Source organism: Merops nubicus, unplaced genomic scaffold (assembly GCF_000691845.1).
Source record: "Merops nubicus isolate BGI_N331 unplaced genomic scaffold, ASM69184v1 scaffold22680, whole genome shotgun sequence".
NCBI classification, from domain to species: Eukaryota; Metazoa; Chordata; class Aves; order Coraciiformes; family Meropidae; genus Merops; species Merops nubicus.
The window spans coordinates 1-17,821 of record NW_008585171.1 but is presented as its reverse complement, the minus strand read 5'-3'; the positions used below and the strand labels follow the sequence as shown (position 1 = coordinate 17,821).

At 39.6% G+C, this 17,821-nt stretch overlaps 1 protein-coding gene across 1 annotated transcript in view; it reads left to right on the top strand.

The window, feature by feature from the left end:
- The window catches only part of LOC103779183 (ribosomal protein S6 kinase alpha-6), a 28,407-nt gene extending 13,160 nt beyond the window's left edge, over positions 1–15,247 (top strand). The window contains exons 8-21 of the mRNA XM_008946807.1: positions 713–855; positions 1,622–1,692; positions 2,941–3,029; positions 3,482–3,546; positions 5,599–5,701; positions 6,894–7,018; positions 7,272–7,397; positions 7,948–8,037; positions 8,627–8,785; positions 9,201–9,362; positions 9,769–9,845; positions 11,806–11,923; positions 13,828–13,968; positions 14,971–15,247. Coding sequence (XP_008945055.1) covers positions 713–855; positions 1,622–1,692; positions 2,941–3,029; positions 3,482–3,546; positions 5,599–5,701; positions 6,894–7,018; positions 7,272–7,397; positions 7,948–8,037; positions 8,627–8,785; positions 9,201–9,362; positions 9,769–9,845; positions 11,806–11,923; positions 13,828–13,968; positions 14,971–15,096 — 1,595 coding nt within the window. The 3' untranslated portion in view covers positions 15,097–15,247. The remainder of the gene's footprint in view (positions 1–712; positions 856–1,621; positions 1,693–2,940; positions 3,030–3,481; positions 3,547–5,598; positions 5,702–6,893; positions 7,019–7,271; positions 7,398–7,947; positions 8,038–8,626; positions 8,786–9,200; positions 9,363–9,768; positions 9,846–11,805; positions 11,924–13,827; positions 13,969–14,970) is intronic.
- The last annotated feature ends 2,574 nt before the right edge of the window (positions 15,248–17,821 follow it).

Below are 17,821 nucleotides of genomic sequence, written 5' to 3'. Positions count from 1 at the left end.
GTTGCAGAACAATGTTGTCTTATATAACAATAATATTTTTATTGTCACTTCCTTCTGGAACTGGAAAGAGCAATTTGTGGGATTATTGATTAGCAATCATTTCCCCTTTGACAAAAGAGACACTTGAGAGCCTCATCTTGAGAGTCAGGCTAATAGCAAGGACTTGCATATTCAGTGCATATTCAATTATATTGTTCAAATTAGGAGAAAAAAGTATTCTGGAAATAGTCTGAGCAGATCTGCAAGACTACTGAGATGGAGTCAGGTTGCAGGACAATGCATGTTGTCTTATATAACAACAATATTTTTAGTCTGTTTTAATTTATTCATCAGTTATACTAGACCATGCAGACTGTTTTTTGAAGCTCATTTTTATTTATATCAAGTTTTTTGTGTGAATAAAGCAGGCAGTAAATGGAAAATGAGAACTTTTTGATTCTCTTGGCTCTAAATGTGTAATATTTCAAATATTCAGTAGTACTATTAATGGCCAATTTAACATGACCTATAGAAGAGTTTTGGTGGTATGTAGTAAACTAAAAGTCTGTGATATCTTTAGATAGCTGCAGTTTTTGTTTCATGAAGAGCTGGAGTAGTCATGTGATATCCCTGAAAACAAACTGTCAACGCTTTGGTTTTGAAATACAATGTACAGTATTGTGGTGTTCTGAAGTTCTTTACTGGCTATATTCTTGTAATGCTGTTGTTGTAGACTTTGGACTCAGCAAAGAATCAGTAGACCAAGAGAAGAAGGCCTATTCTTTCTGTGGTACTGTAGAATACATGGCACCTGAAGTAGTAAACAGGCGAGGGCACAACCAGAGTGCTGACTGGTGGTCCTTTGGTGTTCTCATGGTACTGTATGCTTCATTGCTTACCTTGCTTAAGGTCATAAATACACTGCCTATGTCTAAGAGAATGTCAAGTCATATGCTTAGAATAAACTTGTGCAGATCTAATTGGGTAAGGGGAAGAGAGAATTCCAAAAACTGAATCGCTACTGAAGTAGCAATAAAACTTTGTTCTCCTGCTTGGCCCTGTAAGGAGTACTTAGCAGGAACCTTAAATATCACATCTGTAGCTGAGGATGATTTAGTGAGTGTGAAACTTCAGTTTGTATATTTATTTAGAATGTGAAGGGTTGGTTTGGTGGAATATTAATTCTACTTTTGTACAAGTAAGCCTGTTGAATGAATGCTGGAGTGGTGGAATAGCCAGTAACCACTAGCACTGCCACCTTTGCTGTGGTGTGTTAGAGCATCAGGCTGAAATATGCATGTTGGCATTAAAAGCAACATACTGTTCTAGAATATATTCTTCTTGCTGTCTTCAAAGTAGGTGACATCTAAAACTTGGTGACAAAGGGGATTTTATTACTTGAATTCAAGTAGCTTCTGGCTGTAAAATATTCCTACGTCATGGTTACATTACACTTGCCACTGTTGTTATCATGTAAGCTGCCAGTGCAAACAAAACTGTAGATTTGTGAACGTTTTTTATGATCTTTTAAAAGCTCCAGCCAGCATGTCTCATGTAGCGATAGAGAGGAGTGCAGTACTTAACACTGTGTTTGAGAACTGGGGAAGAAGTGTTGATTTAGATGAACATTTGTTCTTTTCAGTTTGAAATGCTCACTGGTACACTACCATTTCAAGGTAAAGATCGAAATGAAACTATGAATATGATACTCAAGTAAGTATAGCTTCTTACTTTCTTTTTGGAAATGAGAAAATGTGATTTTAAACATGTTTTAACAGTTTGTTACAATTCCTTGTGCTAGAAGAGTGTTTAGCTAGAAAAGAAACAAAAGAGCCAAGCCCCTCTAATAAGATTTATATCCCAGACCATGCAAACAACTCTTACATATCTGTAGTAAGTAAAATCACAGGGATGACCTTGTCTTTTCATTGTAGGTATATAATAAAGGTAAAAACAGTACAGTCAATTAGACAAGCAGCATTTACCACTCATGGTTATGCTCTCCTGCTACTGTTACAGCATCCCTTATTTTGTGAGCAACAGTTAATCAGGTGTTGCTTTGTGTACCTATATATGGAGGGTGCACTTCCAAGCTCACATTTTTCATACTGAATTACCCCAGTTAACAACAGAAGCTGTCTAACGAGACGAACTGGGTAAACTGGCAATTAGTGAGTGAAGTTGTTGGGCAAATATGACCTTGTCTTTGTGTGCTTAGCTAACAAAGAATTTCCTCTAGACCACATGCAGAGCTTTGGGGCTTTTGAGGGAGTGATAAGTCAGGGAAGGGGGTGAGAGAGAGAAGTTCTGTTCTTCCCAACGTACGACAGTTTGAACTTACCCTGAGTATGAATTCAGAGCAAAACTACCTGTGAAAGCGTGTGGATTAGATCACTGACCTCACCTGGGGCAAAAAGTGATGCTCCTGTCCTGCAGAAGAATTTCTTGCCTTAGCATAATTGTTCTCATTGAAAAATCTTGGTAGAGTCAGTAAGATTTTAAATGGTGGCTTAATGAGCTACTTCTTGAGGCTCTTGCTTCAAAAGGAAGGTTAGGAAGAATTTTAGGGGATTTGGGATTTGGTGAGTCTCTTCTGGTGTTGATTCTGGTAGAGGTATTTATTCTGGTGATAACTTCCTGGTGAGACAAAGATCTCTTTGAAAATGCTTATATATTCCTGAGAATTGTTTTACTTGATTTTAGCATAAAGGTTCTTATGGGGGCTTGGTGTGACTTGACGTTTTTGGCCTGGTGTGGTTTTAGTAGCTTATTTTGGTGCTGTTTGGTTTTGGGTTTTTTAACACTCATATAATGTGAAACTTAAGCTGCTGAGCTAAATGTGTACACTCTGCACAGGCTTTGGAATAGATCCTTGCTACATCAAATTGTGCAATGAAGTCTATGTAGACAATGTTTCATAGGATAACATTTCTTCCTCTTATTTGTTCTGTTTTCTTCTAGAGCAAAACTTGGGATGCCTCAGTTCCTCAGCCCTGAAGCACAAAGTCTTCTGAGGATGTTGTTTAAAAGGAACCCATCAAATCGATTAGGTTGGTTCATTTATTTGGATTTTTGGAATAAAGTGAGTTGGGTCAAGTTGATTATGTAAAGGAAGCAGTTGTTAGAGACTCTCAAGTATGGTCAGTAAGATTTGGGTTTAGATCCCATTCCTTGTCAGCTTGGATCATGATTTCCTGGTCATGGGTTTGGCTAATGAGTGACTCCTGTATTGGACCAGTGACTCTTGGCAGTGAGGCAAAGCTTTGACAGTTTCAAAGCAGAGCATTGACTTTGTATTTCTGGGCTGCTTGCACTCATTTGCCTCCCTGATGAGGTGTACACTTCTTAGTGGAATATTTTACATCCTTGGAACAATTCTGTGTTTACAGTTCCCTCAAATAACCATGTCTATGGGAAATTTTTAGAAATTAACTAATCCTTAGTGCAGTCTTCAAAGACTTCACCCAAAAGTGTTTTAAATACTGTTGTTTTCTTTGTTCAGGAGCTGGTTCAGATGGAGTTGAAGAAATCAAGAGACATCCTTTTTTTTCTACTGTTGACTGGAATGTAAGTACAGAATGATCTGAATGGTAAAGCTGGTTTTAATCTTTCTGTGTTGTGGCATTATAAGTGTTTGCATCTGAATTGGGCCCAATAAACACTGTGATGCTGCTGACTTACATTCTGGCTTCTACTATAATCTTACTTGGCATCTGGAGCTGTAGTATTTATGATGTAGAGACTATTAATTATAAATTGTACATTTCCTTTTCAAGTAATTAAGAGTTGCAGCATTCTAAAGCTTAAATTGTCTGTTAGAACATTGGTAGTTGGGAGAGGATGCTGGTGTCCCCCGGGTGCAAGAATCCTTCTCTTAGTACGTGTCTGGTGCTTCCATCCACGCAGGGCAGGAGGTGGCTGTGACACTGCTTCTGGCTTCTCTCTAGTTCTGGTTTCTCTCTAGCACATCCCTATTTTATCAGCCATATCCCATTCCCAGTTCCAGCATTGATTCTGCTGCTCAGAGACAATCAGAAATCTGGATGAGTTCAGGATTGCTTGCTTGAGTTTTTTAACAAGCACCTTGATGCTTTTTCTCTGTGCTTCTCTGATCTTTTGAGAAGTGTTTCCCAGAAACATTCTCAAAACCAAGATGTTTTTTATCAAGTAAATCCACTCTGAAAACCTTCCTTTGCTGTACCTGCACTCAAAGGATAGACACAATAAAGATGTTGCTTTGCTGACAGGACTACCTGCAGTGCTAGCAAATACTGTGCTCAACTGTTTCTGTAAAGCCTGTTATTACCCTTCTCTTTATATTTTGTATTTACTTCTGAGGAGGGAGGTGGTTTTCTAGCTGTGTTGATGCAGCATCTACCACAGTGTCCTGATCAGCAAGTGGGGTTTTCAGTAACAACAGCACTTTGCTGCCTTACATGAGTGCACTTTGTCAGAGAAGGCTGTCTTCTTATGGCTTATCTACTTTTTTTTTTAAGGCACTGACATTGAAATAAGTACCAGCAAGGAAGTTTGAAAGATCTGCAGTTCTAACTTCCTTTTTTTCTGTGGTTTTATTTTTTTCCTTTCTCTTTCTGTCTGATTTTTTTTTTTTTTCCTTTTTTTTTTTTTTGGCAGTGCTTTGTACTTATTTCACTGTGATGGTGTTGATGACCACTTCAGTGTTTTATCTTATTTCCTTGGGATAAATTCAGGTCCCTTCTCCTTGGTTTTTGTTTGGGTTTTGAGTGTTTTGAATTGAAATACTTTACTTGTTCTTGTACAGGAAGATTAAGTGAAAAGAGCTGAAAAAAAAGTAGGTCTGAAAGGATGAAAGAAATGCCAAGAAAATGTTCTCAGAACTTCCTGAACTTAACGTGGGACTTTCACATCATTTGACATGAAGTTTTCTCTTCCTGAACTGTACATGGGGACTTATTGCTGATCTGAGATCACTTGGGCAACATGTTTTCCTGTAGTGTGTTAAGGAGGGGGAAAAATAAAAAGAGGAGCTGTTGTTCTGCTTTCCTTTCCTTCCCCCTGACTTTTTTTAGTAAATTTGGAAAAACCTGGAACAGAGCTTTGAGAGTTGGCAGTTGCTTGCCAAGAGGGACACGCCTGTCCCTCCTGAGAGGCCTTTGTCCTGGGCCCAGGATAGAATGGTGAAGGCTGTGTCTGCAGCTTCCCTTTGGGGTGGGTTTGTCAGGGTTCTGCCAACACAACACTGAGCCAGGTCCCAGATAGTGACAGAAGGTAAGGTGTGCTGTGGCTGTTCCCTGTTGTTCTGAATAAGTGTGGGCTGAACTAGTGATAAGTAGCAGCCTGATGATGTAGTTTTAAAAGTACAGGTCTGGTAGATGAGGCAGATTCAGAAGGAAAAGAGCTCTGTGTTGTTTGGCTTGTTTGGTAGCATTTCCTGTAGCATTTCAAATCAAAAGTGCATGAAAATAACTTGTTTTTTCCATGTATATTTGTAGTTTTCTACTTGCTATATATTCCTCTTTCAGAAAACTGTTTTAATACATTATAACTTGAGTTACTTTCCCTTTAGCTTGGCAAAATTACAGCACCCATGGAAGTCTCATTCACTCTTAATTCTGTGACTTTGTCCTTCTGCTTCAGAAACTGTTCAGAAGAGAAATTCAACCCCCATTTAAACCTGCTTCTGGAAAGCCAGAGGATACCTTTTGTTTTGATCCAGAATTCACAGCAAAAACACCAAAAGGTAATTGTGCATGGTTATGAATTGGTGAGGTTCAGGGTGCATCAGGGTTCCAGTACTTTGAAGGAGCAAATTTTCATCAACGTGTTCCTGTTCTTTGAAATATTCTGCTAAACTGTGATTTGCAGGAAAAAAACATTGAAAAATAATAACAGATGAATTATGGTTTGTAGCTCTGATTTAAAATCAGACATGCAGTGCTGGTGGTTATGAATTGGTGAGGTTCAGGGTGCATCAGGGTTCCAGTACTTTGAAGGAGCAAATTTTCATCAACGTGTTCCTGTTCTTTGAAATATTCTGCTAAACTGTGATTTGCAGGAAAAAAACAAATTGAAAAATAATAACAGATGAATTATGGTTTGTATCAGACATTCAGTGCTGGGGGGGGAAGTATTTAATACTAAAAGTAAACTCCATTTGATTGCAGCAGTGCAATCCTATTTTTAGGGTCCACTGAAAATTACTCGCTTTAGAGTTAAGTTTCTTGAGCCTATATCATTATTAAAATCTTAAAACTCAATTTATAGTCATTTTTATATTGAGCTGTTCCCAGCACTACATATGCTGGGTCTGACTTCACTCTTGAGAAAAGTTCAAGTTTTAATTCAGGGTGGTTTTTCTGTGACTTTTTTCCTTATTGCTGCATCCAGTCTTTCAAACCACTTGTTGTGTTTGTTTGGAGAGTGTCTGTGGCTCTAACAGGCTACACAGAATTATCAAGCTCTGCTTACTGTGAAATTCCAAACAGCTAATTAATGCACATAATGTAATCTGAGCAAAACTTGGTTCTAATTATTCAGTACTGTTACTAATTGAATATTCTTGCAATGCTTCACTTCTGCTTTGCCAGTTTTTTGCAGCAAAATCTGTGGGCATTCTTCTTTGGGATGCAGCCCTTGAACATAAGACTATGATCTTTATTTCTTTCTCATAAGTAGTGTCATGCTTCAATAGACTTCTTCCTAAAAACATCTCTTCATGCATTAGTACCTGCAGGGTCTTGCAGTTTTAGATAAAAACCCAGGAGTACTTGTGAAGTAAGACAAAACTGATTGGAAGGTCTTGTTCAACATCTACTGTTGCCCTCCTTTGTTTCCCTTTCCTCAAAATGTTCCTTCTGATATATTTGTTGTGAATGTTTAAAAACCAGCCTTGCTGGGATTCAGCCGTGCTAATCAAATGTTTACACCACTAGATTCCCCAGGAGTCCCACCCAGTGCAAATGCACATCAGCTCTTCAAAGGGTTTAGTTTTGTTGCAACGACTACTGTGGAAGATCATAAAATATCACCCCTCACCAACATACTGCCCATAGTACAGGTAACATTTTCTTTTTTTGGGAAACTTTTTTTGACATGCCAAAAAACTGACCAAAATTCAGCGTTTACAGTGTGCTCTTTTTTGGCTGGGGAAACTAGTTTCAAATGTGCATTTTAAACAACGGGGTATTTTTAAATTTTAAAAGCAAGTTGCTGTTTTTCTGGAGGCAGGATGGGCGAGTTGGAAACAGTTTTATGGCCAAAAGTGTCCTGTTGCTGGGGCTGACAGCTCGTGTGTGGTTTTGTTTTTAAAGCAACTTCATGGAAGCAGCGCACAGTTCACTGACGTGTATGAGCTGAAGGAAGACATTGGGGTTGGTTCCTACTCAGTGTGCAAGAGGTGTATACACATAGCTACAAACATGGAGTTTGCTGTAAAGGTATTCTCAATAAATCATTGTGTGGTAGATTTTGTAAATTTAAATGCATGAATATTCTGGTTCTGTAGCTCTTGACGTGCTGTGAGAAATGAGAAATGCTGTTTGCTTCGTTGGTTAAATGGTCTGCCAGCTTCTATAGCTCTTCTTGTGGGTGAAGTTATGGCCTTGGAGAACTGGCTTTGCAATTAGCAGCTTGAAGCATGAAAAGATCATATGATGATGATGATGAGCACAGCTGAAATAAACTGAGATCCACAGGAGTGGTAGGGGAGTAGTGCTGCTTCAGAGGGTGCCTCGCTTTTTCTTGTCCATTGGAGCAGGGCAGACTGCAGTAGTGATACTCCTTAAATAGTTCTAATTGGTACCAAGGAAAAGGCAAGAAGTTAATAACTGTGGGATGTGAAACAGGGAGATGCATTAGTCATGATTAGTAACAAATAACAAAGTCTAGAAATGTGTTTATTCTGTTGAAGTGATAATATAAATACAAAAAAACTTCATTAAATAGACTGTTTAGCCAAGTTGTTTTTCCTGTTGCTCTATTTTGCAGATAATTGACAAAAGTAAGAGAGATCCCTCAGAAGAAATTGAGATTCTCATGCGTTATGGACAACATCCAAATATTATTACTTTAAAGGATGTATGTACCTCTTTTTCTCTTTTACATAGTAAAATAGATTTGGAGAGCAGTACATATAGTAGAGCATTTCAAAATATAACATTGTCCTGATAGAATTTTTTTTTCTAAATGCTGTTTGGTGATGATGTAAAGCTTAAAAATGCTACTTTTCCACTTCAGATGAGTAGCTAATGTGCTGGTAAGTTGTATCTGAAAAAGCAGTTCCATGTTGTCCTGTATATGCAAAGGGCCAGCAGCTAAAAATTGTTTGTGGAAGGGAAGAGCAATAGAGTGGTGGGGCAGACAACCCTCCTCTTACAACAGAGGTTCCTAGGCTGACAAATTTAATTCAGAGTCATGACTTAGCAATCGATTACCTCAGTGTCTCACAGAATGACACACAAGTTTTCTTATACTTAGTGCTGTAAGGCTCCTGAGTAGCAGAATCCAATTTTTCAGTCCCTGCTGTTTGTGCTTTATGTTCCCATGTGAATAGATGAGCAGTCTGGTCTGTAATTTTTGTTTTATCAGGATCTATCATTAGAGATGATCTTTTTCTAACAGGTATGTGTGTATCTATATACACATGCCCTTTTAAACGTGTCCCCAGGTGTATGATGATGGTAGATTCATCTACCTTGTCACTGAGCTGATGAAAGGAGGAGAGCTGCTGGATCGCATCCTCAGGCAGAAGTTCTTCTCGGAGCGAGAGGCCAGCGCGGTGCTGTACACCATCACCAAGACTGTGGACTACCTGCACTGCCAAGGAGTGAGTGCTCTCTGCCACGCTGCTTAGCCTCAAACACCTCTTGTTAGGGGCTTTGCTGGGCTGGTCTTTAGGGCAGGAGGGAAGAAGATTGCTGAGCATTTGATGACGAAGGTGGATAACATGGACAAACCCTCTGTTACTCTGGCAAGCCCTTTATGACTCCACTGTCACAGTTTGTGAAACAGCAGATGCCTGTTCTCCCGTGCTTGGTGAATAGTTGTGTTAGTCCCAGTGGCATTGTGAGCCATAGGCTTTATGACATGGCTTGAACTAGAATTTTTTGTCACTTGAAACTTCTGTATTTCTGTAGAACTATTAATATATTAATCTAAAGAATACTTTTTACAGATTGCAAATTCCATACAAACAAATGTAGGTGCAACTTCTGACAGGTGTGACATTTCTGTGCTTACAGGTGGTGCATCGAGACCTTAAGCCTAGTAATATTTTATATACGGATGATTCAAATAATGCTGATTCCATCAGGATTTGTGATTTTGGATTTGCAAAACAGCTTCGAGGAGAAAATGGACTGCTTCTGACCCCGTGCTACACTGCAAACTTCGTGGCACCAGAGGTATCTCAAATTGCTGTGTGCATTCCCTGTGCTGTTTTTGATGCATCAAGTACTTAAACCTTTTAGCAGTGCTTAAAAAAAATAAATTCTGTCAGTTTCTGTTAAATATAATTGTACATACTTCATAAACACTGATGCATATGTTTATTATAAACTTGCTTTAAAAATAGAAGAATCCACCCTCAAAAAAATACATTAGCCTGTTGAGAATCTTAAGAGATGCTTTTCTGGGAACAAGAAATATTGTTGATAGTTATTGTAACCTGTGCATGGAAAAATAATCACACATCTGAAATGATCCTGAGAGTGACTTGCCCTTCCTTGGGCTGTGTACTGGTATCAGCTTGGGGTGGATTTTTTAATGGATTATAATAATTTAGTCTTTTTAACCCCCTTTCATTTATAGGTTCTCATGAGACAGGGATATGATGCTGCTTGTGACATATGGAGCTTGGGTGTTCTTCTTTACACCATGTTGGCAGGGTGAGAACTATTTCTTAGCTTTTTTATTTACCTGAAATTCCAGCATGCTGCAGGAATCCATGCTTTCACTACAACTGTGAGATACTGCCTCCTTGATTTGAGTGCAGACAAAGACACTCAAGTGGAACAGGAAGCTGTAAGTAAAGGCATACATAAGCTAGGCTTATCTTATAGGTAGGTTCAAGGCTTCTCTCTTCTATAGTGCATGACTGAGGATGCCAAAGACTCTCCCAAGTTTCCAGGACAGAGTTTAGTTTGTGAAAGTATGTGGTGGTTTTCTTCTCTCTCCTGCTTCTTGTCCCTCCTACCCTAGTAGTACCCCTGTAGCCCATCACCTTCTGCCTTTTGCTGCAGGTCCTTTTGTAAAATACTGGCTTGTAACCTCTTAAGTTCTCTGAACCTCCAGACTTTCATTAAACACTATGAATTGCATAGTGGCCAAATGAAGAAAGGTGTTCTGAAATCTGCTCTAACAGAAAAACAGTGGGTTTTTTTTTTTCCTTAGAGACAAATACTACCTAATAGAAACTAAACACGATGAATTGCATAGTGGCCAAATGAAGAAAGGTGTTCTGAAATCTGCTCTAACAGAAAAAGTGTTTTTTTTTATTTAGAGATAAATACTACCTGATAGAAACTCTTCCTCTTGATAAATTTGTACTTCTCCACTTAAAACCACCATCACCACTGCAGTTCATAGAATCATAGAATGGTTGGGTTGGAAGGGACCTCCAAAGGTCATCTAGTCCCACGCTCCTGCTATAAGCAGGGACATCTCCAAACAGATCAAGCTACTCAGAGCCTCATCAAGCCTGACCTTGAATGTCTCCAGGGATGGGAGTTCTGTCACCAGAGCTCAGCTTGCTGTGTGATTGAAGTGCAAGTGTGCAGATAATGGATATTATACTGCCTGCACACTTGAGAAACACTGAACAAAAGGTGTGGCAGGTCCAGAGCATGGCAGAGGAATGGTCCAACATGAATTCCTGGCTTCCCATTTTGCTTCTTGTCATCTTATCAACTAAGACTAGAACCAGCTGGCTGGGATAGTTCCTAGACCTCTGTTGATGATGCTGGTTGATCTTCCTTCTATGCAGAGCTTTCAAAGCACTAAGAATGCATTAGGCTTAATTGTTATTGTTTGTTAGCTAATTAGAAATGAACAGGGTATTATGATGTAACTACCTAGGCAGAATAAGGTTTGGGTTTTATAGTAAAAACTAACTTGCTACTAGCCTGTGATCCTAGGAGATGCCAGAATATGATAATGCTCCTGATATTGTTAAAAGGTGAATTTAAGTGATAAGTTGGTTTTGAGATTGGTCACTTTAGTTCTTTCAAGTGCATCATGGTAGATTTGTAGAAAGTAAGCCAAATCTACAGGAATCCTTGTAAACTATTACAAGCCTCCAAAAACAATGATCTTGTGGTTTAAGCCTCCCAAACTCTCTGAAGTAAAAAAAAAAAACTCATGAAAATTTTCTTGTAGCTTTTCCCCATGTGATAGGTGTGTACAGACTGTGCTCATGCTCTGCCTGATTAAATGCACATCCCCTGAAGATGACAGCACCCCAGCTTTATGGGGCTGTTCTGTTAGGGTGCTGAGCCAGGTCTGGGTTACCTCATGTGCCCTGGTGATCTGGCAGAATTTGTGCTGGTGAATCACTTCTGTTTACCCTGAAAGTCTGCACTGATGAGAACACATTGTTAAGGTATTAAGACATCTTTTTAGTCTGCATTTCCCATTTATTCTACTTGATTAACCACAATTATGGGGAAAAGGAAATAATGTTGTTTTGAAGATGAAACGCTAATATAAGAAGTATTTAATAGTCTATAGCATGTTGCTGTCAGCAGTGGGAAATCTGCTTGGAATGATTCATGAGATTTTACCAATTTATTGCAGCTTCTTACCTGTAATGTGGAGTGTTGTTGATTGTATTCTCTTTTCTTCCAACAGGTATACCCCGTTTGCCAACGGTCCTAACGATACCCCAGAGGAGATCCTGGTACGGATAGGCAGTGGAAAATTCTCCTTAAGTGGAGGCAACTGGGACACTGTTTCAGATGCAGCAAAGGTGTAAATGTGTTGTTTTTACTCTTATTTTTGTATTCAAATGAACATCTAATGAACTTTATAAAATGGACTAGTCTAACATAATAGTTTGCTACCATTACCTGTAAACTTTATTGCAATGGAGGTCATTGAGTCCAGCCTCCTGCTCAAGGCAGGGTCAGCTGTGAGATCTGACCAGGTACCTCAGGGCTTTCTGCAGTCTAACTTCAGAAACTTCCAAAGTGAAGACTGAATGGCTTGCCTCAGTATCTTCCAATGCTTGGCAGCTGTAATGAGGAAAAAACTTCTCATAACATCAAGCCAGAACATCTCTTGTTTTCCTTTGTCTTGTGTCTCCATTCCTTTGGCCATGCTGACTACAGGGATGTCAGTCTTGGGTGCCAGGTCACACTGGTAGTTCAGGTTCAGTTTGTCTACCAAAACCTCCTGGTCGTTCTCAGCAAAGCTGCTCCCCAGCCAGACTGTCCCCACCCTGTACCTTGGTCACAGTTTCTTCATTTCCAAGCCCAGGACTTTGGATTTCTCCTTGCTGAATTTTGCACGGCTCTGGTTAGCCTATTGCTCCACCCTGCCTAGGCCCCTTGGGGTGGTTGCCCTGCCCTGGAACTCATAAGCTCTTTCCCCATGCCTGTAGTGTGGTGCCCCACTGCAGACTTGGCAAAAGTGTGCTCCATCTTCCTTTCCTTGGATCAATTATACAGATTTTAAATAAGAGAGGTCCCAGTACAGGTTTTTCTAATCATCAGTAGTTTTTATTCCTCCTTTTATTGGACAAAATCAGGAGACTGTGAGATTCCTCTAAATGTAAGGATGACTTTTTACAATTATGTTAGTTCTCGTAGCTGACCAGTCTTACATGAATAAGTTAATTTTTTTTTTAGTGCAATTTCATAAATGTTGTTCAACACTGAAGCCATCAGGTCTTTTGTCTTTGTTAGTACTTTAACAACCAAATATATTTGGATATCTTGCCTAAAACCTTGACCAGCTTGGTTATGCAGCTGTCCTTTTTATTGGAAGCCTGCACCTCTGCCCAGCTGCTGCCTGTGTTCTCTGGCTTTGGTGTTGGCCTGGTCCAGAGGCATCTTAGTCACTGGTGTTGCCTTTGATAAAGCTTAGCACTAATACTGAATCTCTCCCTGCTCCTTTGGAACTGCACTGTTTGTTATTTCAGGAGGAGTGATTCAGAATGCTTGTTGGCTGATGCTGTCTTAGCACAAGTAATTAACTTCTGTGTATCTAAGAACACTTAACATTTTGTACCTCAAACAAAGGGAACGTTCTGTCAGCTTGTTCATATTTTGTTTTCTTTCAAGCTATTCCTGTCTCTGTTCTGTGCCCTTCCCACCCAGCTCTTCTGCTGACCAACACTAATTAGTAGCTTATTGCTAATGATTCTCAACAGGCAAAACCAAGTGCCCATTTCTGTTGGCTTTACTCTTCTCTAGCCCCTTAAAGGAAAAACTCTTTAATATGTCACTATATATGAATTCAATAGTACTGTGCAGTCAGCACACCAAGTGTGAATGAAGAGAGTTGTTTCCAAATAATAGCTTTCTTCTACAAAATCTGTCTGCTAAATTTTAATAGGATTTCTAGTCTTGAAAAGATGATATTAATAACAAACTGAAATATGAAACACACAGACAGCAGTAGGTTTCTTTACAATAAAGCCTTGCTGTGTTGAACTGCTTCAATAGTAAACTCATTGTTCTCAGACTTGTGCAGTGTCAAGGCACAGAATGATCCAATTTATCTGCTGATTTTTCACTCTGTGTGTTTGCATTGTGTTAATCCCTGCCACGTTGGGTACTTTTTTTTTCATTGCTGCCATAATTAATGCTTTAAAGTCTGTATAAGATCATGTTAACTAAATAAGATGTGTGTTTTCCCATTTTTATCTAGGACTTGTTATCACACATGCTTCACGTAGATCCACACCAGCGGTACACAGCTGAGCAAGTCCTGAAGCATTCCTGGATAGCCTGCAGGGACCAGCTGCCACATTATCAACTCAACAGGCAAGATGCACCACATCTAGTAAAGGTAAAACCACCTGAACGTTGCTTCAGCTGGTGGATGTGCTGTGAATTGGGTCACTTTTACAGGCCAGAGCTCTGCTTTTTCCTTTAGAAATCAGCTTGCTGTGGTTTTCCCCAATACACACCCAGCTGCCACATTATCAACTCAACAGGCAAGATGCACCACATCTAGTAAAGGTAAAACCACCTGAACATTGCTTCAGCTGGTGCATGTGCTGTGAATTGGGTCACTTTTACTGTTTTTTCCTTTAGAAATCAGCTTGCTTTGGTTTTCCCCAGTACACACCCCTATAAGTTACATAAGGAGATAAATTATTGGTAAACTGATTTTTTTTTTTAAGTGATGTGTAAAATACCTTTCTGGGTATTTTCTTTTCCAAAAGTGGATTTAGCCACATAGAAACCTGATAGAAAAGTTAACTGAGACTGCCACAGGTCTCTTAGTGTTCTTCTTTGGGAAATCTTAAGAGATGTATTTCTGTGAGCTTCCTAATGTAAATTAATGAACTATGCTACAATTTTTCCACTGGTATTTTATCTGTTCTGTATCTGCATTTCTGACTTGTGACTCAAACATTCTGCTGCATGCAGCCAGCTTTTAAGTTGACATTGCTAGTTTTGTTGGATTCAAAACCCAAGGACCTGTGATAGCCTGTCTTCAGTGTGTGGTCTTCATAAGTCAAGACCTGAATGGCTGCTGAAGTGGCTGTGTTTGATCAATTGATGCCAATTGTAGCTTGGAAGACAGTAATTCTGATTCACATTAAAAGGTTGCTTCTAGGTCTAAAGTATGCAAAATGGGGAAGGAGAAGAAGTGTCAGACACCCATGCTTAGAAACCTGAAGGATTCAGCAGTAAATGTGTTGGTTTTCAAAACAAACTTTAGAGACTGTGCACGACCTGCCCTAAGTCTTGTTTCTTTAGAGTTAATTAAGAATTTAATATTCAGTTGCTTTATTTTCTGTTCAGAATGACTTTCACAGCCTTTTATTTCATTGTTCCCTAGGGAGCCATGGCTGCTACGTATTCTGCACTGAATCACAAGACATTTCAGCCAGTGCTGGAGCCTGTTGCAGCCTCCAGTTTAGCTCAGCGACGGAGCATGAAAAAGCTAACATCAACAGACTTATAGATCCACTGGGACACCTTAGCAAACACAAGCAAGGGGGGAAATCCAATAAGTGGCTCTATTTTGCCTGACCCGTGATCAAAAGGCATCTATGGTTTCCTGCTACACTACTTGAATTCTGTAAAAGTCCTTTTTTTAAAAAGAAAAAAAAAATCTACAGGTTCATACTGTGTTGTTTTACAGGCCGTATCTGTTAAATTAATTTGAGCATCAGGTACACCATGATGAATTTCTCTACACTGTCCTTTAAGAGATCTGTTGCAAATATTCTTTCACATCCTGTATAGTTTTGCTGGGTTCATTTAAAAACAAGGTGGTTTAGGGGACCGTTGCCCATGACCAAGTTGTACATAAAGTGTCAGTGCAAGTTTTCTTTTCTTCACGCTGTTAGACCCTGTTGTGAAGGACAAACTCCTAATTTTGTAATTGGGCACTTAATTGATTCACCTTAATTCATTTACCTTGTTCATTACTATTATGAAAAGCTGACTAATGTATTGTGCCAGTGTGAAATGCATTAGTGGTAATTTGGAAGGTCTGTGTCTGCGTGGTGCCAGTAACTCCTAATTTATGTAAAAATACAAACAAAAGGGTTCTGTAAGATTCTGCACTTTACCCATAAACTCTGTTTGAACACTTGTGACCCAAAAGAAATGGTGGTTAACAAATGGCCTCTTAAAGAAAATGAACATTTCTAGTTGTTACCACGAATGATCTTGTGTCCTGCACTGAGCTGGGGGAAGTAAGTATGTGTATAAAAAAACCTAAAATTAAGGTTCTTGATAACATTGGTACCACTTTGAGACAACATCATGCAGTTCAACATGGTTTTTTATTTATACTGTCTCTCCATTGACTATGTCACTGTTTCCTCGGCAGTCATTTCTCCCACTACTAAGTCTGTTTGGCACATAAGACAAACTGACACTTTGTTATAACAAACTTGGCACATGGGTTTTATTTTCTATTTATTTGAACTTTATAGGACGTTGCTTCTATCTGGATCTCTCGCCGCATGTACAAATGTTACAGGACATAAAGTGCAAAATTCTGTTTGCCTAACTTGAGGAGTAGCTTGGGAACATAAACAAGCCTTGCAGCGTGCCCAGGTCAGGGGATTTCGACCAAGAAACTTCACAGTTGTGGACAAGCCACTGGCAATCTCCTGTCGCCAGCACTCACTCACCCTCTCTGTCTTGGTGGTAGGACTTCAGCTCTTTCTAAATGCTGTGATGCAGAGGAAATTAATTTCAGGGCTAGAATTATCTTGGGGTTTTCTGACTCAGACCCAGCGCTAACCGCTAGTAGAGTGGAAATTATTGCATTGAGAGATGAGGAGCTTAAAAGTCTTGTCAAAAGTTGAAGACACAACTGTGCAATTTACTGTCATAGTAAGATGATACACAGTTCAAATATGAAGTAAATAGTGACCAACAGTTAGACTGAGAACAGCTGGAGAATCCAAGTGACCACAAATCACGTGTCGTTCGGACTGACTTGTTGAATTCCCTATTCCAGATACTTCTGGGTAGCCAGTTATAAGACACCAGTGGTGGCAGAGCTCAGCCTTTGAGACTGGAAAAGAAGCTTTCAGGAGAATTCTGGCCCAACTGCCAAAAGTGGTGGTAGCAACTCAGATTTTTTTGAAAGGCAGAGGGTGCTGGCTGGTTTTTGCTTCTACCTGTGACGTACTTGGTGGCGTTGGAAGTACTGCTAGAGGAGCTGCTTGCTTTTGTTGTGGTGGGGGAAGATGGAAGTTATCTGGCCAAATAGTTAGGTATGAATATATGTAGATTTGAGACTTAATGAATATAGCAAACATAGGTGTGCTATTTGTATCATGCAGAACATACCCCATACTAAATTTCTGGAGTGCTCGATAGATGCTGGAAGCTTTAGGGGCCATTTGTGCCCAGTTTTGAGGTGCCTGTTTGAAATGCTTGAAAGCTTATCAAAGAACAACTGCTTCTTGAAACCTTATTGTTTAGTACACAATCTGCCCCTTCTGCAGCTGGGTCACCCTTCTTGTCATTGCTGCCAGCAAGAATGCTTGTAAACCTCTTGTCTGCAGTCTGTTGGTATCATTTTTTTGTGAATTTGTGAATGACTGCCAGAAGAATTTGAATTCACTCTTAGAGAAAGAAAAAAGTGTTGAAATAAAGCCCCCTTAGCCAAGGTCAAGGTATAATGTGGGTGGGACTGTAGTAAAAACTGCTTTGGGGACAGCAATGCAAGGCATGGAACACAACTCAGGAGTCAAACTTGAATTGTCTTCAGCTTTCCCGTAAGGTAGCAGCTGGTCCTTAATGGCTTTATTCATGAATCATTCAACAGTGTTTGTATTGGTATTTTCTTTTAGCTTGCTTAGAAGCACCACGTTATAAGCACCTTAAAAGCATTTTGCACAAAGGCAGTTGTAAGCAGCTGAAGGTACTTAAGTTTGTCTTGGTGTGCAGCACAGAAGCGATAAGAGGGAAAGGACAGAAAGGAAACGGATATTCTGGTTCTGAGCAGAGAGTTTAAAACATCTTCTCTGAAGTTACCCTTGCTGGTTTTTTATCCTTTCTGGCCTCTAGTATGAGTGGTACTCCTGGGGTCAAAGCAAGGTTTTGGTGACTGCAGCATGACAAGTTGTCTTACAAGGACAGCATGCGGAGAAAGGCCTTTGTTGTACCTGACAGGCCAGCATACCCTGGTGTGCCAGTCTGATCCTGTATCTGGGGAAAAG